This window comes from Trachinotus anak, unplaced genomic scaffold (genome assembly GCF_046630095.1).
Source record: "Trachinotus anak isolate AG129_WGS33_773 ecotype Australia unplaced genomic scaffold, CSIRO_AGI_Tana_v1 ptg000024l, whole genome shotgun sequence".
In the NCBI taxonomy this organism is placed as follows: Eukaryota; Metazoa; Chordata; class Actinopteri; order Carangiformes; family Carangidae; genus Trachinotus; species Trachinotus anak.
The window spans coordinates 6,822,969-6,845,400 of record NW_027273875.1 but is presented as its reverse complement, the minus strand read 5'-3'; the positions used below and the strand labels follow the sequence as shown (position 1 = coordinate 6,845,400).

Sequence of the window (22,432 nt, the reverse complement as noted above, 5' to 3'; positions counted from 1 at the left end):
GCTTTTACTGCGGCCACTGGAAACGGTGTGTACGTCTGCGGCTGAGGGATTCTTTTGGAAGAGTGAACGGTGAGTTGGCTGTGGTGCGATGAAGCTAACAGCTCTGCTGTTTGTGCCTAGAGAGATAACATTCATCCTGGATTCTGACTAGCAGGTCAGAACAGCCAGTCCCCCTGTAGAGGAGTGTGCTAGGTTACAGCTGAGGTTACAACTCTACGTGTGCATGTGTGTGTGTGTGTGTGTGTGTGTGCTTGTGTGTGCTTGTGTGTTGTTGCGTGAGTGTGTGTATATAAGAGAGCAGAGGCTAAACTGGGTGTCAGAGCATCTACTGTGCTCAGGACTTCAGGACTGGCCTCTCATGACCTTGTCTCTCTTCTCTTCTTCCTTCATGAGACATGCTAAAAAAAACTCCTCCACGATAAGGAGGTGGCGAAGGAGTGCACACCCTACTTACTCGCCTTTCTTTTTATTAGATATTTTTCTTTTTTTTTTTTTAAAGTCAGATTTTTCCATTGTTTTTGTCTCCTGTCTCCATTGTCTTTGAGGATGCATGCACAAATTCAGCATATGAGTTTTATCATAATAATTATTTGAACTGCCTTTAAATAATGCCTCGCAATGTTCAACATGGGTGATTGAGCAAATGTCAGTCTTGGCCACTGAGGTGTAATTCTGAGTTCACACCCAGAACCAAGAAGAGATTCACAAAAAAAAAGAAGAAAAAAAAAAAAAAAGACTCTTTGCCATGAAAGGACTCCTGGTCAAGAGGGACTCAGCAGGATCTGGGCCCCGTGTTCTCAGTCTTCCCCCTTTCCTGCCTGAAACAAGGCAGAGCTGACAGGAGGAGGAGGAGAGAAAGCCAGGAGGTGATATAAAAAGAGGGGTCAGTGTCTTTTTGGGCACCTCCATCTCAGACATAGGTGCGTGGAGGTGGGGGCGTGAGACTTCCGTGGGATGGGGAGGATGATGTGGTCTTAATACTACCATGGGGTCCATCCCTGCTGGGTCACCCTCTACTCTCTTTCAAGCCCTGACAGTACATCCAGACTGTGTCTAGATCCAGATGACGTGGACTAGTTTGCACCTGGCATCAAAATGCATCAGAAATCTCTCAAGTAATCACTTATAATTGGATTCCGCTTCACATTCGAGTTGATTTGTTTATCTGTTGGGAAGCTGCAACTGCATCTAAAGAGAAAAAACACACATTACACACTAAGCTGTTTGGCATCGCTATCAACTGTGTTTAGGACATTTACATCCCCAGTTTTGGGTGCTGTCACAGCTGTATTTAGAGCTGTCTACTTTGTGGCCAAGATGCATTTTAATGCTAAGTGTGATCAGGGCTTCAATACTCAGTCCTGCCTCATTAAAGTGGAATACTGATTAAGTCTTTTCTCTCTTTCAGTCTAATTACACATTACTGTGTTCACATCTGTCTCAGAGTCTCTTTTTTGGTATCAATCTTTGTCTCGCTGTGTCACTTCCTGTGTTTGTCTCTGTTTCTGTGTTTGTCTTAGTATGCATTTGTCTCTCTGTGTCATTCTCAGTGATTGCCTAAGCACTGACTTTGCTGGAGGACAGACACGCAGGCGAGGCTGGCTTGGCTGTGAGGGTGAAGGGTGGTGTCGGTTGGTGATTGTGAGGGAGGGGCGGTTGGGCGGGTGCAGCATCACAGCCTCTCCCGAGTGGGGATCCAGATGTAAGGCCCTGATTGCTCCTCGATCACTGTCTTTACTTTGTGATAGACCTCTTCAAAGCTGTCCCCTTCCACGACAGCTACAGCGGGACGCAGGATGCAAGAGGAGAGGAGAGAAAACAACCAGGGACGGAGAAAGAAATGGCACAGGCAGTGGCAAAGCAAAGAGAGAAGAGAGACAGCAGGAAGCAGGAAAAATGGAAACATGGGGGGGGGGGCAGAAAAAGATGGATTGTTATCAGAAGTGTTTACAAGATATTTGTAAGGAATAATCAATCAATATACATCCTGAGTACAGTTTGTTAATCTGTGCACATCAGCATGTTAAACAAAAGGCACATTCACATTATGTATGTATGTCTACAAAGTTTCCCACATATTTATTCAGCCTCACACATATTCTTTCAGCAGTTGATAGAAAGTCACATATGACAGCTGTACATGATTTGTTATAAATTGTAGACAGCAGTGGACTTGTCAGGAAACCTAACATTCATATTCTGTCAACTGCTGTGATTTGCCCTGAATGTGTCTCTTAAATGTTAAAAATCCCTGAGTCCTCCAAGAAAGCATTCAGTTTCTTATAACTCATTCAGCAAAACCAGGAACTTGGAAATGTGAAGTTCATCTTTGTGGGGGAGGCATATTTTGTAGCTGGCATTAAACAGTAAAAATTAAAAAAAAAAAAGTCCAAGTGAAACGCATATATTCTCACCCTCTGAAGTGTGTACAGGAGCACCAGCACTAAACTGAAAACATGGACAACCTGTTGTTTATAAAATCTTGTCGTCATATGATGAAGGATTTTAATGATCACCACTTCCAACAGGTGGATTATGAGTAAGCATACAGTGGAGTGCAAACATGTTTACTATCTGGTGCTGCCATATTCCAAAACCAAATTCATTGGTATGTAGTGTACAGTGTGTGCAGACAGTAATAGTACACATCATTTTCTGTGTGCGCTCACCTGAGAAACACTCCAGGAAGTCTTGTTCTAGTTTGAGGGCTCGGTCCATTCCTTTCCTGGCCTGCTCCTCTGTCAGGCGAGTGTTGATCTCTCTGTTAACATCATGTACAGTCTATTGTAACACATATGTTCATGATGTGCAAAATATTCAGTTTCTGTCAACCATATATTTCAAAAGGCATTAAGAGCTTTTGCATTTACATACAGGACATTCTCCAGTGACTTGGGCCGCACAAAGATGGCGATAGGATGAAGCTGAGCTGCTTGTAGTCTGCGCACAGCGTTGGCTGATACATCCAGGATGCAGTGTTTCCCCTGCTGCTCGTGCACACATGTGAGGGAGGAGAGGTTGTGGCTTATTACTCAATGGATTATTAATGGAGCATTGCTTGTAAAAAACATTTTGAACAATTGAAATTAATATTATTTTTGATCACCAGTAAATTCAATGTTTTTTAAAATAACATTCCTGTGCCCAACCTTATAGCTACTCTAGAAAGTATTGTTTATTATATTCTATTATATTCTATTATATTCTATTATATTATATTATATTAAAATCAATTGCAACCAAGGATTTTAAAAACAGGAAATTTCATCATTGCTTATTTTTATTTCACAGAACAAGATGTTGCTGCACACCTGCTCAGCCACCTCCCGGACACTCTGGACACTGGTGCCGTACAGGTGACTGTTGTACTGGCCCGCCTCGATGAACCGATGGCTCTGGATGTCCTTCTCCATCTGTTCCCGTGACGACACAAAGTGATAGTCCCGTCCATCCACCTCATATTCCCTCTTGGGCCGCGTAGTGTCTATCAGGCAAAGAACAAAACAATAAAATCAATCAAAAACATTCTTAAAATCTCAAAATTTCAGCAATGAATTCTCTAAGAGGTGGTGCACTATGCAGACGTCACTCTAAAATGACTGCAGGTGGCAGCACCGACGTCAAATTATCGCCAGGGAGTTTCTGTGACTGACAGCATAATTACTTACGTGGTACACAAGAGCCAAACTTATCAGGGAACTCAGACAACAGGTCATCATTTATCCTGTCCTTCACAGGACCCAGAATGATGATGGGCCTCGCATAATGAACTTAGCATGAGGAAAAAGAGAATAGGAGCATTCAGAAAAGGGAACTCAAAACAGAAGTGCAATTTTATATAAAAGGCTTAAAAATGGACTTTCTTCTTTGACCTTACCTTCCACTTGGGTAACTGTCTCATAACTGTGTGATGGTTTATCTCTCCCTGGAGACAGAACACAAAAGCATTCAGCCAAATTTATTTTTACCTTGATAAAATGACATTTAGGTTTATGATTCTGCATGCGTTAGTGGGTGTGTGGGTGCCTGTACTTCTGTGTAACGAACGTGATGTATTTTCAAATGCAGGAGCTAATGCATCAGATGTCAAAAGCAGCAAAGACGTGACTGTGTTGGAGGTGAAGAGTGCTTTGGATTACAGCCTGGAGGAAAATGTGAAGACTGCTTAGGTTTATATTTGGCAGTCTGGCTAATGTCCACAAATAGATGGTGAGGCATTTAAAGATGACAGCAATGCCAAAGAGTAGGGTAAAGGTAGGGAAAAGACTGCTCTGAGACGCAGTTATTGATAACACATCTGCTACTTGCACCTTCCAGTGAGATACTAATCTTATAACGGATACACAAAACCCAATCCTGCTGAATGTAAACATGCACATCAAGTGTATGTAAATAAAACAGTAAGATTGTGCCCACTTCAATAGCATTAACTGTAATCTGCTAAAAAATCAGTAACAATATACTTATATTTATGCTTCATCACTAATTACCTTGAGTGCTCAAGGTGTCTCGACCATGGTCCTACAAAAGAAACAAGAGCAGAGATTTACACACAGTCTAAGAAAACCAGCCTCTTTCAAACAGCGTTGGTGAATTAACTCACCCTCTCTTTGGTGTTAACACGAGACCACTCTTTTCTTTCCACCCTGTAGGAAGGAGGATGAAAAATTTAAATGTTAAGTTTTGGAAACAGAGGAGAGAAAAGGAAAGAGGTGGAGGTGGTCTTCATGGCTCCAATGGCTCTTACACACTGATTTGTGTTATTTGTTGTCAACAAACTAAAAATGATCAACCAACTTCTAATCAACTTCCATAAATCACAGATAGTTCAGTATGTAATCTAATCCCTCCGATATGAGTAGTTGTAATCACACGGCGAGTTTAATCAAACTGCTGAAACATCATAAAAGATCAGTCGCCCGTCCCACACCCACTCACAGTGAGACATGTGTCTGACCTGTGCTTGCTGGGGATGAAGCCGACCTCCTCAACCTCATTCTGGGGGCTGACTTTACGGGCTTGCCACCACTCCTCATCTCCACAGTCCAACACATGCAGCACATCTCCAAACCTGAAGCCCAGTGCTTGACTGAGGAAGCCACAGTCCGCAGTCTTGTCATAGTCAAAAAGAGCCCTGAGTGATGAAAGAATGTGAATCAGTCACTTAATTAAAAAAAAAAAAGCTTTTCTATTCTATTTAACCTTTTGAACACCAATATTATGAACGGTCTTCTTGTATTTTACATTTTAAGTAACTACATTGCCCCACAGTTTGAAAAGATCACATTACATTGTGATGGCTTTCTAAGAAATATCCAAATTCAATTAGTGATTTTGTTGCACTAGTTGAAACATCCTGTGTATTCATTGATAAGCACAAACTGCTGTAACATTGCATGGAATTCACAATTCAATAAAATGATCAAAAAGGCAAAACAGAGGAATAAAACTTTGCTACACAGTTCAGTCGCCTTGGTAAAATTTAGCTGACAGTGTGAAGAGAAACCCACAGAAACATGTTAAAGCTTTTCGGAAAGATCAGAGAAAGTCGTTGTTACAGTGCTTTCAACGCAGGACTTCAACAGCTGATCGAGGAAGAAAATCGGCGCCATCTTGGAATTACGGGTTTTGAGTTTGCGACTCTTAATTAGCTTAAGTTGTTTTTGTCACTTGACACAACCATGGCATTGGCGTGAATTCTGTTTAACTGCTGCTGTAAAGTTAATTTGCCATTTGGTTGCTTGTATTTCAAGCCTTTATCTGTTAAGCAAACTGTTTTTTGTCACCGTAAATGTCCGACAGCCTTGATAGGCCCAGGATAACACCAGGTAAATGAAAAGAAGGGAACCATAAGGAAGGTAACCATAATGTTAATGTACATTATATTAATCCAACAGGTAACAACAGGCACTGTGAACAACAATGAAACTAGAGCTTTTCTGGGCAATTCTGGACATATATGAGACGGACCTGGAAGAAGCCAAGGAGGAAGCAGTAGCAGATCAGCTACTAGCAGGATTTTTTTGTTCCAACAGGCTTCACAGATTGTGCGGATGATTATGAACATAATTTTTTATTGACTTTCGATGGCAGTCCTCTCATAAGCTTGTCTTTGTACCGTCCCATCATCATTGTGTTGAGTCGCTGGTTGGTTGGTTGTGATTTCTCTTTGACAATAGATGCTGTGATGGAGTGGTGGTCCCTGCAGCTGTCTTTTCACTAATTTGGCAAAAATTGTCTGATGTAACTTAAGTATAATTTTTTGTTCTCAGCGATGTTTTTAATTACTGATGTTCTGAAAGTCAGTGTTTCAGTATATGATTATGTACAGTGAATATTAAAATCTATAGTGTATTTCACAGTAAACACAGTATGGCAGTGGTGATTTATTAGTATTTTCACTAAATTATGTGTGGACAGTAAATGTCTTTAATGTACTAAACACATGTAAAGCCACATGAATGACACTGTGGTATATGGTGTGTTCAAGTCTATGTTGGATTGTGTAAGGTAGCAGTTTACCTCCAATATATGCTTACCTTGGTATACAGTATGTATTGATAAACACATTTGGTGATAACATTATCTTAATCCAGTCCTGTCTTGGGGTTGAAGCAGTGCTTGCCCTAACTTAAGCTTGTTAAGAAGGAAAATGTGATTCATGAGTGAATGCTGCATTAGTTTTCTTGATGGACATTTCAGAAAATCCCTATCTTAAAGGTATTAAGCCATGAATGAAACCGTCATAAGCTAAGACATGAATCCTGCCCTTATTTAAAAACTAAAACTATTTTTTAAAAAAAGGCCAAATATACAAATATACTTACTGGCCTTTAAGGGGGAATGAACTGCTCTGCTAGGTGGTGTAGTGTTTTGTGATTTCTTGTTCATATAGTGCTGTGTGTTCGTCATTCTGTGTCTGTTCTGGCTTCAACCCGCATAATTTAGGAGCCTCTCCGACAAGTGCAACTTGTCTGCAGTGCAGATAAATGCTATTTCTTGAGATAAAGTTGAAACCAGCCTGTCATGAAGCTTCGACAGAAGCACATGCCATTTCTTTAACAATCTGCTAGTGCAAGGTTATTCTGTCTGTACAGTAAATACATTTCCCTATAAATCAAATTCCCTCCAATGACTGAATCATAATATCACTTTCAGAACTCAGCATTCCAGCTGTAGAGAGGTTTTGCATTTAGTTTACAGATTTAAAAACGACACCTTACACCATAACAGTCTTTAGTGAATGACCTAGTTTAGCTAAAATTATGACTAAATTTAAGACAACAATGCTACAAAAGAGAAGTCCCCTGGTCCTAAACCTGCTGCATTGATTGTTCGGCAGCTCTTGTGTTTGCAACAAGATTATTAACGTTACCTCACAAGCTGGTTCTCTACAAAATCAATCAAAATAACATTTCTTCATCAAAACCACATTACATTAAACCAAGCTTTGATTTTAAATTCTTACTAATAACCATAACTATAAATGTAGAAATCTAATCACAATTACTGTTGCCCACTGGCTGTGGATCTTAGTTATATGGAAGTAAAAGGGCGTATTAACTCAAAAGTCTTGTCCTGTAACCACTTTTCACCTGTGTCATATTGTACCAAAGCTATTTAAAGTGTGAGACCTGATGTAGAAGCCTCTCTTTGGGTTGCTCCTTAGCGTCGTGGTCCCAGAGCCCATGCTGCTGTTCATCAGCTGTTCCCTCAAGTCATGGATCTTAGCCTCAAAACGGCTGTACTCTGAAACAGAGAAATACACACAGACGCATGAAAAGTTTGCTCCATAACTGATAAAGACGGATCAATTCAACTTTTTCTCTCTTGATACTAATTCCAATGCCTCAACTTAAGCATACCGATACCAGTGGTCAAATTTAAAATCTGCATAATTTGAATCATTTTATGTAGTTTACTGTCATTTTATGTAACACAAGGGAGTGTTATGGCCCTAAAAACAAAGTCAGCTGCCAAGCCATGCAGAATAAATGTAACTGATAATAGACTTAATTTTGTTTCCAATAGAATTTAAAATCCTAACTCATTACTTACTTATTTACCCATTGCCTACATTTCCACCTAATGTTTTTGCAATCTGTTGAGATATTCTACTAACAAACAAACAAGCAGACAGACAGAGGTAACAAAGAAAAGCCAGGCACATCACTCCACTGGATGACTCTTCAACTGAAACCTCAGTAAAAAAAAAATATTGAAACAAGTAGATTTGGGATCTGATTTGACATTATTTTGTTGCTAATTCAAAAAGATAATGGTAAGAGTCATTACTAGACTAAATAACTTGAAAATCTGTATGCATGCGAGAGTCTTTGCATGAAGGTGTGTAGGCAGTTGTGGCTGTACCATCAGGTCGGTACTGAGCGATGATAGTCACTGTCTGGCCAGCGTTCTTCAGTGCTGCAGCAGCCTGTTCGTGTGTGGCCATACGCAGGTCCACGCCGTTCACCTGATGCACACACACAGTATGACTGTTAACAGCTACAACTGAAAAAAATCACTTAGTGCCATTGTTGGATGCATTAATGTGTGCATGAAAACTTTATGAGGAAAAAGTGTCTTTACGCTGAGGATCTGATCGCCCTTGTGCAGCTCTCCGCTGAGGTCAGCTGGTCCTCCTGCCAGGATGAAGGAGATAAAGATTCCCTCTCCGTCCTCTCCTCCAACAATGTTGAATCCCAGACCCGTGGAGCCTCGGTGGATCAAAACTCTGCGAGGCTCCCTTAAAAACAGATGGCAGAGAGAGGAAAGTAGACAGTCATGTTATCAATAATACTTTGCACAATGCAAACTCAAACAAAACAATAACACTAATACTGCTAATCCTACTTGGACTGACACTAGTATTAATAAATCAGTGTGTGAGAATGTATAGCCAAAGGATCATTGCTCACCTGGGGATGTCATCATCTCCCATCATGCCATGCAGAACAGGAGAAAACCGACTAGGTGAGGTGGGAGTTAGGGCTTGTGGGTAGTCTGACCCAAGATAGTTGGGGTGGCTGAGCTCAGTATCCATATGGGAATATGCTGGGAAAATACACACACACACACAAAAACAAAAGAGGTATAATACAGCAAGTGGGTTCTGTACACAGATATGCAACCTCAGCTGAAATAGCAGCTCACACTTTTCGACCAACTAAATGCATTTGTGTAATGTGATATTTTCTTCATGTGTAGTATGAAAAATGAAATATGAAAGCCTATTGCAGACTTTCATCAAGAGGCAGATTCCAGTCAAGAGAAATGTTTCCCTTGGGGAAAAAAACACACCCCTAAACCTGTATGCCTCAGCTTTTCATTTTCCCAGAAGTCCCACAGTCATCTCTAGTGATTTAAAAATAACAAGTTATGCCCTCCTCTCTATATTTGACTACTAGTTCAAATCTAAAGAAAAATCTCACATTTTTTGAGCTTGTGTACTCCTGGAAATATACATCTATTCAAAGGCACAGAGTTTTCGGGTCAGACTTTAGCTAGCCATATAACCCAGGAGAGGGGCTTACTGCTGGTGAGGTCTGGAGGGTTGTAGGAGTTGGTCAGGAACAGGTTGTTGGGCTTGGCCACCCTGAGGTACACCACCTCGGCTGTGTTCTTCAGAGCCCCCACCGCATCCTCATGCATCACATCCTCCAGACACACCGTGTTCACCTGATCATTCATGACAAGTAGGGAAACACAGTCAGGATCACCGGTATCACAGTCCAAATCACCAGTCAACACTATTTATTACTGTAATCATCTGCTACATCTGCTGTAAATATCAAGCTGGTGGTTTTGCTGTAAAGATAAGTTAATCTAAAAAATTAAATTATGTTATGTATGTACCACTGTTGTCCTCCCCTCTCAGAATCCCTCTGGGTTGGAGCTCTCTAAAATTAATATACAATACCCTGAACCAGTGCTGTGTGTTAAGGTTACAAAAATGAGCATTACTGCTCAAAAAACAATTAAGTCATTGATTGTAATTGTATTTTTGAACAGATTGATAATGAGCAGAAGCATATTGCCATACCCCATTTAGAGGTAAAGCATGAGCTCAGACACCATTTAGTAAAAACCAAGCACCATTTTGAAGTTGCTGGTGTTGAGCTTGCCATCAGCTGCTGTTAGCCTCCCTGTTCTCCAGCAGATGGCAGCGATGCTGCTTGTGTCTCGTTGTAGCAGCGCCACCGTTAAACAGTCATTTCATCCTACACATCTATTCACATATGCAGGCCATGAACATAACAGCTATAATTTATCCTGGCTCTTGATATTTCAATGCTGCTAATATACACAAATGTGTGAGTGTGTTTGTGTGTGAATATGTTGCCTTGTGCATAAAAGCTGAGAGTCTCAACCTATTAGTATGAATATGTGTGTGGGCATATATCTCTGCATGCTAGTAGTGATTACATATGAGTGACTGACCATTAAGATCTTGTCCCCAATCTGCAGACGCCCATCTTTATGAGCCGCTCCGCCTTCAATGATCTTGGTGACGTAGATACTGTTATCTCCTGGTATGTGCTGGTTTCCCACCCCTCCAGCAATGCTGAAACCCAATCCTGAGAAAAGGAAGCGAAGAGAGAGGCAGGGAGAGAGCAAAGGAGCGATGGGTTAACACAGAACAGATTTGCTAAATCCAGAGGGCACAGCTTAGTCGAGTATAAAGCATCCTTAAGCCCACACAAAAGCGTCAATGCTGTACACCAGTCCACACTTCCACATACCTTTAGGCCCTTTGATGAGTTTGATTTCAGTGACTTTTTCAGCTGCTGGTTTTCTGCGGAGAACGTAGAGGCGGACGATAGCACCTGCCTCCTTAAGAGCCTCCACAGCTTGGCTGTGTGTCACCTCCCTCACATCAACATCATTCACAAATAAGATGCAGTCGTTCACACTAAGAAATGGAGAGAGCAATACACAGAGAGACAGTGGGAGGGAGAGTAAAAATACGGCTTGAGTTTTTGTTTTGGTGAAGAAATCGTCTAATCCTTCAGCAGACGAGGTCAGGAGCAGTCAGTCTCCAACTAATGCTGTGTTGGGGATCCAGTTTCACCACAGACATCTGGCCTTTCCCCCCTGTCCTCAGTATCCGATTTTAAACAGGGTACAAACCCTTGTACTGTTGATGCTGTTGTTGAGCATTATAGCTCTCTTTGTGTTAACCGTTCTTGAAAATTATGAGGAGTTGATACGTGAAGTGTAAATGACAGACTCTGCAGAAGAGAAGCTGATTTTCAAGCAAGATTTTGATGTAATGCCTATTTTCAGAAGTACACATTGTTGCTCCAAGGGCCTAAAATCTCCACTTATCACTATTTCATTCATGTGTTTAAAATTGATTTTACGGCCATGCAAATTATATGGTGAAAAAATGTGTAACACTGAAACAATTCTTGAGGCCTGCAAGAGGTTTAACCACTGACATAAATCACTGACGCCAACTCCAAAGGGAGCTAATGGCTGCTGACATCTTCGTCCAAAGGATTTTACACTGTCTACACTTCATATTGTTTGTGAGGCAATATTATAAAACTATGCTTTCTAAACCTCACAGGGGTCTGATTTTGAATAAATCAAAGTGGGCACTGAAGTTATTCAATGTGTAGGAAACATCTGAACGCAACATGAGGTTGATAGTATTTTCCCCATGATATTTGAGATTTGTTGTTCAAAGCAAGCAGGAACAGTCGAGGAAAAAAAAATCTGCATTCAGGCAAATATAAGCTTTTTCTCCAGGCCTGTTTTGAAACACTGAAGTCAGTCCAGATGGACGTTTATAGGTCAGCTGGAAAGAGGAGGATGCCTCTGTACATGTCTTCTTTATTGCAGTGTAATCGGGAAAACAGCTGATAAAATGCACTTTTTTATTCAGAAGGGCCAACTCTGCACTACATCCTCTGATAAAAGTGGGACAACAAATGTGATACTGCTATGTATTCTTGTAATGGGCTCCTTTTTAGAATGAGTCATTTGCCACAGTTTATTTGGTAAGAACACTACTTTTACACTAAATCGCTTTTTAAGATCATCTATCATGTTGATGATGTTGAAAGACACATAACAGTAGTAGAAAATATTAGTTTGCTTGAGGCATTGAGATCTTGAAGTGAACAGGCAGGTCCTCTTTAATGTAGCTATGGTGACAGTCAGTACTGTACTGTGGTACAATATAAGAGGTGAGGATCTACCCACATTTTTTCTGGTATAAAAGTGACTGGTTGTCTTCATCAGTTGATTCAGTGAAAAGCAAATGTGCAGAAAGTTGGGGAGAAAAGGGAGGGGGGATGGGCGCAGCAGAGCAGCATTTCACTCATCTGAAACCCGAGTTTGCTAAACCTGGTCTACCCATGGGCTTCTGCCTGCTGGATATCATATTTCTTACATAACACAGTCTGTATAGTTTTACCTCAGCCGTCCATCCTGAGCTGCGGCTCCTCCAGGTATGATTTTGGTGATGAAGATGCTTGGGTCGTCGCCCACATGGGGGTTGTCTGTTCCCCCCGCAATGCTGAAGCCCAGGCCTGAGTTACCCTGCAGTAGCAAGTACAAGCAAACACATACAATGATTTTTAATCGCATCAGGGCATTTAACAGGAACAGTCATGCATAGATGTGCATGCATAGATCTATCATGTTTCCTCGCCTCTATCAAGACTGTAGCCACTAATAGTCACTGTGGTAGCTCTGCAGATGGGTTATACATAATGCTGTAAATATGTCTAAGGTCAAGTTTAAAAGATCATTTTCTCAGACTCACTCTCTCCAGTGTGATCTCTTCATATTCGATTTCCCCTTCTGTCCCATTCACCTGTCAGAAAGGAAAATTAGTTCATAGCGTCAACAAGAGAAATTTAGATCTAATTTTAGATTTACACTTATTTATAGTATGATTGAAGTTTAACTGTTGTGCAAATGAAGTACAGTATGAGCAAAACTAAGACTCTAAATCCTAAAGTCAGCTTATGTTGGTTCAGCAGTTGCCCTGTGGGCTTCATTTGTTGCTATTCATTAACTGACTCGGAAGTCCTGGATGGGGGATTTTCCCATCAGCTCCTGAACACAGCAGCATCATCATCAAAATCTAATTATAGCATCCCTTGACCAGATGTTCTGTCCACTAAGTTTTATCCAAATCACTTTGCTCCTTTTTGACATACCGTATGTGTGGAAAGCAGCAGCACTATTCTTTCAGTCTAATTCACCTTCCGGCTGAACAACCTAGCTACACATCAGCTTTACCCCAGCAATTAAGCAAGTCCCTGAAGAAGAGTGAATTTACTTCTGACTTCACTGTTTTGGTGTTTGACCTAGAAAACAACTTTTCTTAGTGCTGTAGTGGTGCAGGAATACTGGTCTGTGGTGGCAGGCTTTTCTCTGAGAAGCCTCATTCTCTAATTCCTTACAACTCATGATAATGTGCTCACTACTTTCATTTTTAGAAATAGCTTCATTAAAGAACTTTGAATCAAATGAAGTGATGTTTCTGTTCTGTCAAATGTGTATCAAACAGAGAAACCTCATTTTAATTAAAAAGGAATAAAATTAATTACTGTTATCATTCAGATTAAAACAATGAGCAAAACCTACCTGGATGCTGGGAAATGAATGGAATTACTGATAATAAAGACTGAATATGAAGGCGGTTAAGTTAGTCATGTGGTTGAGCCTAACATAATAATACAGTAAAGGGAAGATTAAACATAATCCTTACATATGGGGAGCCATCGAGCGTGTCAGTGTTCACCACCACTGGAGGAGTATTTCCCTGGAGGGAGAGAGAGAAGAAACATTATTAAGAAATAATGCCAGAAACTCAAAGATGACACAGCTCCTGGATGAGCTCTCAGTATATCCCTGAAACCTACAGTCACAGCCAAGACTGATAGCCATTTTAGCTTTTAGCTGTGATAACACTATTCTCACTCTGCTATGGCTGTCACTCTGCTGAAGGATGGAGAGCACTGCTCAAAAGCCATTTGTTACTATCCACCTATGATGGACACAGAAATAATTCATGCTAGCTCCCGTGTTTTTTCCAAACTCTCGGTCTTGGGTTTGTCTTAGCTACTGGTTGAATTACAGCATGGCTTGTATTACTGATGCTGTAAATGGCTATCAAGTGGATACTGTGGACATGGACATCCGCCTCCCGCCCACCAGTCCTTTCAAAACAAACCTCTCAGTGATTCATGTGCAGCCGTGCTGACAGCACATGGTGGCAATCTCCCAGCACACATGGAGAATGATGAAGAAACAGTAACTTAGTCACAAGGCACTGACAGACAGCACAGTTAGTCAGATTATTCTCAATGTCGGCTGGCTCGATGGTCACTTATTCTCATCAAAACTTTGTCCAGAACCATACTGCATCCATTACTGTCTGTGTAAAGTGTAAAGCCACACTGATTCTCAACATTTCAGCATGTTATTCATTAGGAACAAAGTGATAAAGGAAAAGACTCAAAAAGACAGCAAGTCAGTGAGAGGAGAGGATTTTTGGTATTTATGTGGTTTGGGTTTGCCCGCTGGAACTTTTCTCTGTCAGCTCATCTGAAGTGTGACAGTTCACCTCTACATACTGTCCTTATTCCTCTTCTTTTAATCCTGTAGCTTTCATTCTTCCTGTTTCCTTACAGGATTTACTGTCATCATCGAAGTATCTGATGGTGAAAGATGTAATTACATCATCATGTGCAGAACTCTTTGGAGAACAGCCTGACTCTTTATCTAAGCTTCTGTATTTATTGTAAATGTCATTGTTATGTACCATGCTGATTAGCATGGGAAAGATGGTGTGCATCTAAAGCGCTTACAGAACAGCAAGCGGCAGCAAAAAAATCAGCTGACCTTCACAGACCTGACAGCTCTGACACACACAAACAACTACACAACCTAACTGAACACTGTTTCACAGTTTTTAAGAAAAACATTTTCACATTCTCACCCAGTGATCTTTATGTGAAGCAATGGGAAGTTATTTTTTCACTCAGTCTGTCTGTCTTTCTGAGAGAGAGTAAGTTGTCATGGGAACTCGAAGAGATGCTCACTTTGTTTTGCATACATTATTAAAGTGATTTGTATCTTTTTGAAAACTCCAGAACTGGATTCTGTGCACTCAGTTGCATCTTTATCAGGTACAAACTAATGCAGTCCAATCAACTGCTCTGTCATAAAGTCTAGCTTCATGGGGTCTATAATGTTCTCTTTTTTAATAAAAAGGGAGTTTAAAATAATAGAAACACCCCTCAGTATAATCTAGACCAGTACAACACCACCTGAAATAATGACCTCAGGAATAAACATAAAATTTACACATTTTCAACACTGCCAAAAAAAACCCAGGAATCCTAAAATCTGAGATTAGATCCCTCTAATTTAAATACCACCTTTTTTTTTTTTCTTTTTTTTCCGGAAAATAATTCTTCATTATCAGATTTTTTTTTCCACTGAAACATAAATATTTCAAATGTTTTGCACAGCAAATTGGGTCATTCACGTCATGTATATCATTCCAGCGTTCTCTTTTGAGCAGTAAATTATGCACAGGTGAAACACATTTCGTCAGCGTTGGCTCAGCTCTATCCAGTGTCTAAGCTGTAGGCCTTTTTCATGGCAGACACAACATTAGGGAAAAGCACAGGTTTAATAAATGACATTAACAACGGCTCTGTTTCAATCAGTGTCCCAGAGAGCACAACAACAATGATGTAATTAAGGTTATTAATGACACTTATGATTTTCCTGCCATAATATGCCTAATTTGTGCTGTAAAAAGCTTGTTTGCTACCATCCTATGCTCCAAGCCCTTTTTCTCATTAGAAATCATTGTTGAATGATACTAATTTTATCTCCCATCATAAAGAGAAGGTACTTACAAGGACATGCAACTTTCCCCTTACCCTCCAGAAAATGCCAGAGCTCGTCTTTTCACTGCTCACACTGTTCGATTATAACACTTTCCTGTGCAGAGCTTCACCATGTAGCTGTGTCCAACGGGCCATGCTGCTGAACATTACGTCAAATTCATTCTTATCTAGAGACAGAAATAATGAGTATAGCCAGCAGAAATGTAAGCCCAGTGCAGGCAGTTTCCCTGCAGGGATTTTGACAGAGCCCTTTCTCCCTCGCTCTGTCAAGCCTTTCGACATCAGGGTTGTTAGGATTTACAGTGTTTGGCTGCTCTTGCCCACCTATATTTTAGCACAACCTATTCAGCTAACCTGTCCACTGCCATGTCTCTATAGGCAGCACCAACATCCATCCACACCCAGACCTTTAGCTCTTGATGAATTCACATGCAGCAAGCTAACTGCAAGAAAATGCATATTCAGAGACAAATAAAACAGTAAAACAGATAGATAACTGATTCCCTGAATGCTTTGTGCCACGATGTGATGTAATTTCCTAAATAGAAGAATATATATCAATGTTTGAGCGTGCACTGTACTGAGGAAAGAAACGGAGCAGCGAAAGAGTGAAGCCGTGTGTTAAAATCAATTTCTTTTCCCCATTAAGAATTGAATAAATAGTTAGTATTGGCAATTTAGCAGTGGAGACCATAAATTTCAGGCTATGTAAAGGCTGTAGCTGCACGCTGTACTGTTCATGCTCCCTCCTGCTATGTGACTCACAAGACGTTCAGATAATCTGACCAATCTCTGCATCTCTGTACATGTGCACCTGAAAACATGCTCATCTGTCTGACCCATTCTGCGCGCGTGCACACACACACACACACACACACACACACACACACACACACACACACACACACACACACACACACACACACACACACACACACACACACACACCACTATCTGCTCTCAGTCTGATGGATATTTTTAGTCAAAGGAGGTCAGATTATGACAGTCACCTGTTTGGTTAAGCCTAAGAATATTTACAACATCACTTGCTGTCTTTGCTTTTCCTGTTGAGACTAAGTATACAAAGAATATTTCAATACCACCAGAGGGTCTGGCATCACATGTGAGCGGGCTCTGGACACGAACCAAAGGTTGCATTAGAGAGGCATTAATGCTGCATGTCCTGCACACCTTGCAGCAGCTGGAAATCCTTTAACAGGTAAAAGCCATTTGGTCAATAAACAAGACAGTGACCTCTACTGAAATACGCAATGTCAGACTGTGAATTAGAATGTGTTTGAGAAAAAAAAGCTTTGGTTGACTGGAACAATTAAGCTGGCAATCATTATGGGTATTGCAGTTTCAGTCTGTATCTAAACCACTGCTTCTCTGTTTAAGAGAGAAAGAGGTAGAGACAGATAACAGCACCAATGTCTCCAGACTGACCCTTACCTTAAGGCTGTGCAGCGCTGTTAATGAAATGGAAACGAGAAGAGAAGACTTCAGTGAAGTGTTGTGTAATGTGTAGCTTTTGTGTGTCAGGTTGGATAGCTGGTGATTTCACTACCTCTGTGCTTTTGTGTGGGTTTTAGTACAGGATGGGACAGAGGTTAATTTAGATGTCACATCATGCACATTGCTCACTTATTGGCTCGATTCTAAATCCCACGTACACGTGTGGAGTGCAGGAAAAGGTGTGTGTGTGTGTGTGTGTGTTGTGGGGGTGTGGAGTTGGATTTGATTAGTATTACCACATTTGATTACACAGGCTCACTGTGAATAAAATATATATCATGGACCTTAAGTGCAGCCACAGCCTTGACTTGAACAGGTACTATTAAAACAATGCCTCGGTACCTCGATACCCTATTGATGATAACAATAACAATAACATGCTTTATAATTTAGAAATTACATGCACTGAGTAGTAATAAAATAATCAATAATAATCTACAAGCACCACTTCTGAGCCACTAAGCAGAATGGCATTTTCGTAAAGATTTCTCAAATATATTGAGGCAGACTCACAGTGGAAAAAAAAGGCTTAACATTTTTAAAACATGCCTACCATCTTATGATGTCGATGTTTCTTGGCTTTCCGCACATTGTTGAGGAACCGGCAGCCCATCTTTTTGGCGTACCACACGGACATAAACATTCTGCTTCGAGTGCCAAAATTGAAATTGTTGTTGTTACTGGGGATCAAACCCTGCTCACCCCCCAAAATGACACACACACCCACTGAGAGCGTGGCTGGACGACTTAGAGTGAGCTCTAGAAGTGTCTCCTTTTAGAAATATTACACAAGCATTATTGCAAAGTGAGACATTAGGTCTAGGCCCTGCCATAACAGTTGGGCAGAGACCACAGAGTGTCCGGATTGCCTAAATTAAATGATATATATTTTAACTTAACACATGCCCTTTCCATTCAATCTAAATAAAACATGATACTAAAGATAGCATGCTGTAGACGCAGGATACACCTTTATACCGATTTAAATCCAGAATTGCAGAAATAGCACAGCCCAATTAGCATCTTCCTCTTGCTGAGAAGGTGCTGGAGACTTATTTTGAGGAAGCCCAGTATCGTCCACCAATCCAAGGCTCAAGTTATAAAAATTGCTCGTTGCCAATAAAGCTTGTTATCATCTGAGATGCACTCGTCCTATCTTCAGAAATCCCCCATCCAGAGTAAAAAAATTAAGCATCTACAAACAGATCCTTCCATTCTCCGTCATCTGTGGCAGTGGACTGCGATAGCGGTGCCTCCCTGCTACTGGTCTGTGCTCACTGAGAATGCAGTTCATATTTTCTGCTGCTACTGTACTGTACCCCTCCCATCCCCGCTGCTGAGGGAAAGAGGAGCGAGCAGGAAAGTTTGATGGCAATTACTTAGCTGTCTCCCTGTATAATGTCGACGGTGGTGATGTGAGAGGGGGAGGAATTATACTTTGGCTGAATGTAGAAGGACAAGCAGCTCATACTGGCCTGACTCGTCCAAGGGAGCATTTGAAACTGAGAGGGGACTGGAGGCCTGTAAGCCCCAGTGAATCAGTCAGTCAGTCGGATTAGTGAAACCTCAACATAGTAGTGGCAGCGATGGTGGAAAAATATAGCTTGACATCAGATCATTTTTGTGTGTCACTGGGGTTTTTCTTGTTTATTGATAAAGTGTATATTTTCTTTCCATTTCTTAGTGGAAAAAGAGTAGAATTCACTGTTAAATCCACAGCTTTTTTTTTTTTCACATCTTGCTCAAGCTCTCTCTTGCTGAAAGACAGATGGATTGACAGGTGTGTAATATACATGCACACAAACACACAAAGGCGTGCACACTGAACCGACTTATGTAAGGACATGCTGAAGGACAAGCTGTCAGCTGACGTTCTCATTTTGTTAAATAAAATCCCTCTGTCTACCTATCTAATTTTCTCACCCTTCCAGTTGCAAGGCCCGCTCTATCTGTCTTACTCCACCATTCAACACGAGCAGCTCTCCCCTTTCTTTCTGCATGCACATTTTTTTTTTCTCTGCCTTGCTTCCCTCTCCTTCCCAAAGGACCTGAGCTGCTACTGCACAGTAATTACACTGAAGCTGCAGGGACATATTTAAACATTTATTAAAGAAAACTAAGGAGGACGGAGAAAATGAAGATAGAAACCAGATACCGACCAGACAAGAGTGCAGAGCAGAAAGGGGAGGGTATAATGGAGAGCTCTTGGGGAAACACTGCAGAAAGCAGTAATTGGAGCTGTACATTTAAAATGATTGTCTTTATGTTGAGAGTCAAACACATCTTAAAGAGGTTGACTGTTTTGTCTGTAGAGGATTTGTGTGAAAAGTATTGTATACAGGAACAGTTCTGTGGTGAGAGAGGAGAGAAAGTGATATGCATTGTTTTTCATTGGAAGAGACAGACTGTAACATAAACTGGGTGGGGGGTGGGGGGTGGGGGTGGGGTCTTCAGTGAGCACTTTGTGCCTGCTGGTTCTCAATCCCAGCTCTTCATGTGAACGATAAATGGCAACGTTGTGTAATGTTTTCAGCCCAAGAACTCCAGTCTGTCCAGATAAATGTGCCTTATGCATTGTTAAAAAACAGTTTGCCCAAGAACATTTATGAAACAGATCTGTCAGCGACTGAAGTGAAAAGTAAAAGCTACAGTGCTGCCACCAGGGTAGTCAATGTGTGAGTTTCACACAATCAGGGAGGACTTCTTTTATGTCCGTATATGATGTTTGAAGGTATCTTGAATGCTAAATTCAGCCAATAACTACATGTCTATGGAATTCACTGCAAAGGCGGGGAAATACCCGTTCTGCAAAACTTCTTGCTCATTAACCTAGCTCTTCAAACAACCCTTTTCTTAACTCAAGATCAAATAATGGATTTGACTTATTGTATAGACACTTATTTCGATCTTGCTGTCAGATAGAATGTTAACATTCAGTTCAATCACAGCTGTAAGAAAACACAGCATATATACGATTTATGTAGCCCCAAGAATTGCACAGAAGACCTATAGAGTTATGTAGTGTGAGAGGCAGGAAGATTCATTATTATGAGACCAGTTCAATATCAAAAGTTATTTTCAGTGTGAAAAAAACCATTTCTAATTACATTATGTCCTAAGTTTAAAAAAAAAGAAAAAAAAAGAAAAAAAGATGTCATTTGAAGCTAAAGCACCTCTTCACTAAATCATGTACATAACCCAGGGACCTCCTCTTACTTTGCCAAACCATTGCAGTGCTTCCAGAGACAATCCTACCCATAAATCAATGGGGCCTGGAGTGGTACTGGCAAACCCCACACCATTAAAGCAATAAAGAGATAGACTGACGACACCACCTACACATCAATGACAACCACACAGGCACTACACCAGCTACAAAGACATCCACACACACAGGCGTTACCGCAGTGCATCCTGGAGACAGCACGTACAAACCGAACCAGTGTGGGAAATTGAATGCACGCATATGCAGAATGAAGTACCTCTGTATATGTGTGAGTGAATGTATGCAAACACATTTTTCTTATTGATGACTTGCTGAAGCTGAATGCTGAAGGGTGTACTAGAATGTCCCATATGTTAAACTGTTTAATTATAAGCGAGCACTATTAGGGTGTGTTCAAGGTCAGCACGAGCAGACAAAGACAAGAAATGCTGTTTAGTGATGGGAGCAACTACTTGTTCAACAGAGAGGGAGAGACTGAAAGCCAGATTTAATAATCTAATCCTTCCAATGATCCTGTGTTGCCCTTTTGAAAATAATTATATTCATGTAAACTTCAAACTAGCTTTTACTTCCAGATTTTCCATTCTTACTTATACATCTTTATAAATTATAATTAATTTGTTATTTTAGGAAATATGGAGTAACTAATGGTACTTAAGTGTAATTTTAAGTATGACTTTTTTTTTTGTCTCACAAGACCGACAGAATCATGCAAGCAGTTCATGGCACAGAAGGCTAATACAACCTGTCTGATCATAAAAATGTTTTATTGAGAAAGCAGCAGAGCCCTCTTTTCAAGGTTATGAAAGTGACTGCACAGTCTCACACTGACACCTGCAGGTTTGAGCCTGTCCTGCAGAAAGATTACATCTGTCTGTCTGCCCACCTCTCCTGCCACATGACACCAACATATCACTGAGTGATGCACAGTAAGATTAGTTAAATCTTTACTCATATCTCACAACATCATGGCTACTTTTCCATCGATATACATATTTCAGGGTGTGTGCGTGTGTGCATGTGTGTAAAGCCCTGCCCTGAGAAACAGATTCTGGAGAAATGTGCTTTCAAACCCACTTCTTCACACCGAAACAGAATCCTCAATACTTATATTTTTTCACTGCATAGAAGCTTAGTTGCAAGATGCAATCGTGTCACTTTTTGCTCGACAACACAGGAACAGAACAGACACATAACACAGGAATATTAGAGTGTGATGGAAGCACAACATTTAAAAACTTTTCAGTTGCAGTCATGTGATTTCAGGGACAAAAATAGTCATTGAGTGCAAGCGGAACAAATCTGTTAGACAGAGGAGATTTGAATGACAATGAGTATGAACACTGATAGCATCAGAAAACAGATGACCTCATACTCTTTCTATCTGTCTGGCAGTACAGATAAAATGGCGTTGAATGGGCAGCTGTCTCTCTGCAATCAGACAGCCAAACATTGAGTGATACCAAATCCAGCAAAGGCAAGAAATGAGGATACAAATCACACTGATGGTGATGACTGATGATGATACTGGTAACTTTCAGGGTGACGGAGCAGCACGGATCACTGTGCTCTTACCAGTGTGGAAACAGCGGAGGTGTACATTGGAGTGTGTCCCGTAGACATCAACACAGGCTGCAAAAACAACAGAAGGGAGAGGGTAATTGTGCAGGGTGTGCGGATGGGAACGGGAAGAACAGTGGGTGCCGCTTTGTTGTTCTCGTTTTTTTTTTTCCTTTATTCATTAGGGGAGATGCTGACAAGTTCATGACACACTCACACACATTTACATCTGGGTTCACAGCAGAGG

General features: G+C 40.9%; 1 protein-coding gene across 5 annotated transcripts in view; it reads right to left on the bottom strand.

Annotated features, from left to right (window-relative positions):
• Nucleotides 1-476: 476 nt before the first annotated feature.
• Nucleotides 477-22,432, bottom strand: part of LOC139607769 (disks large homolog 4) — a 64,575-nt gene continuing 42,619 nt past the window's right edge. For 3 of the 5 annotated variants that reach the window (XM_071460959.1, XM_071460958.1, XM_071460955.1), the window contains exons 3-22: nucleotides 22,201-22,257; nucleotides 13,730-13,783; nucleotides 12,776-12,826; nucleotides 12,425-12,549; nucleotides 10,743-10,912; nucleotides 10,441-10,577; nucleotides 9,534-9,678; nucleotides 8,919-9,054; nucleotides 8,590-8,746; nucleotides 8,371-8,473; nucleotides 7,635-7,749; nucleotides 4,958-5,134; nucleotides 4,604-4,646; nucleotides 4,491-4,521; nucleotides 3,878-3,925; nucleotides 3,669-3,770; nucleotides 3,312-3,484; nucleotides 2,875-2,987; nucleotides 2,670-2,761; nucleotides 477-1,779 (exon numbers count right to left, since the gene is read on the bottom strand). In XM_071460959.1, coding sequence (XP_071317060.1) covers nucleotides 1,673-1,779; nucleotides 2,670-2,761; nucleotides 2,875-2,987; nucleotides 3,312-3,484; nucleotides 3,669-3,770; nucleotides 3,878-3,925; nucleotides 4,491-4,521; nucleotides 4,604-4,646; nucleotides 4,958-5,134; nucleotides 7,635-7,749; nucleotides 8,371-8,473; nucleotides 8,590-8,746; nucleotides 8,919-9,054; nucleotides 9,534-9,678; nucleotides 10,441-10,577; nucleotides 10,743-10,912; nucleotides 12,425-12,549; nucleotides 12,776-12,826; nucleotides 13,730-13,783; nucleotides 22,201-22,257 — 2,136 coding nt within the window. In that variant the 3' untranslated portion in view covers nucleotides 477-1,672. Of the gene's footprint in view, nucleotides 1,780-2,669; nucleotides 2,762-2,874; nucleotides 2,988-3,311; nucleotides 3,485-3,668; nucleotides 3,771-3,877; nucleotides 3,926-4,490; nucleotides 4,522-4,603; nucleotides 4,647-4,957; nucleotides 5,135-7,634; nucleotides 7,750-8,370; nucleotides 8,474-8,589; nucleotides 8,747-8,918; nucleotides 9,055-9,533; nucleotides 9,679-10,440; nucleotides 10,578-10,742; nucleotides 10,913-12,424; nucleotides 12,550-12,775; nucleotides 12,827-13,729; nucleotides 13,784-17,952; nucleotides 18,685-22,200; nucleotides 22,258-22,432 lie in introns of those variants that run through there. The other 2 variants (XM_071460960.1, XM_071460957.1) reach the window with 2 other exon arrangements.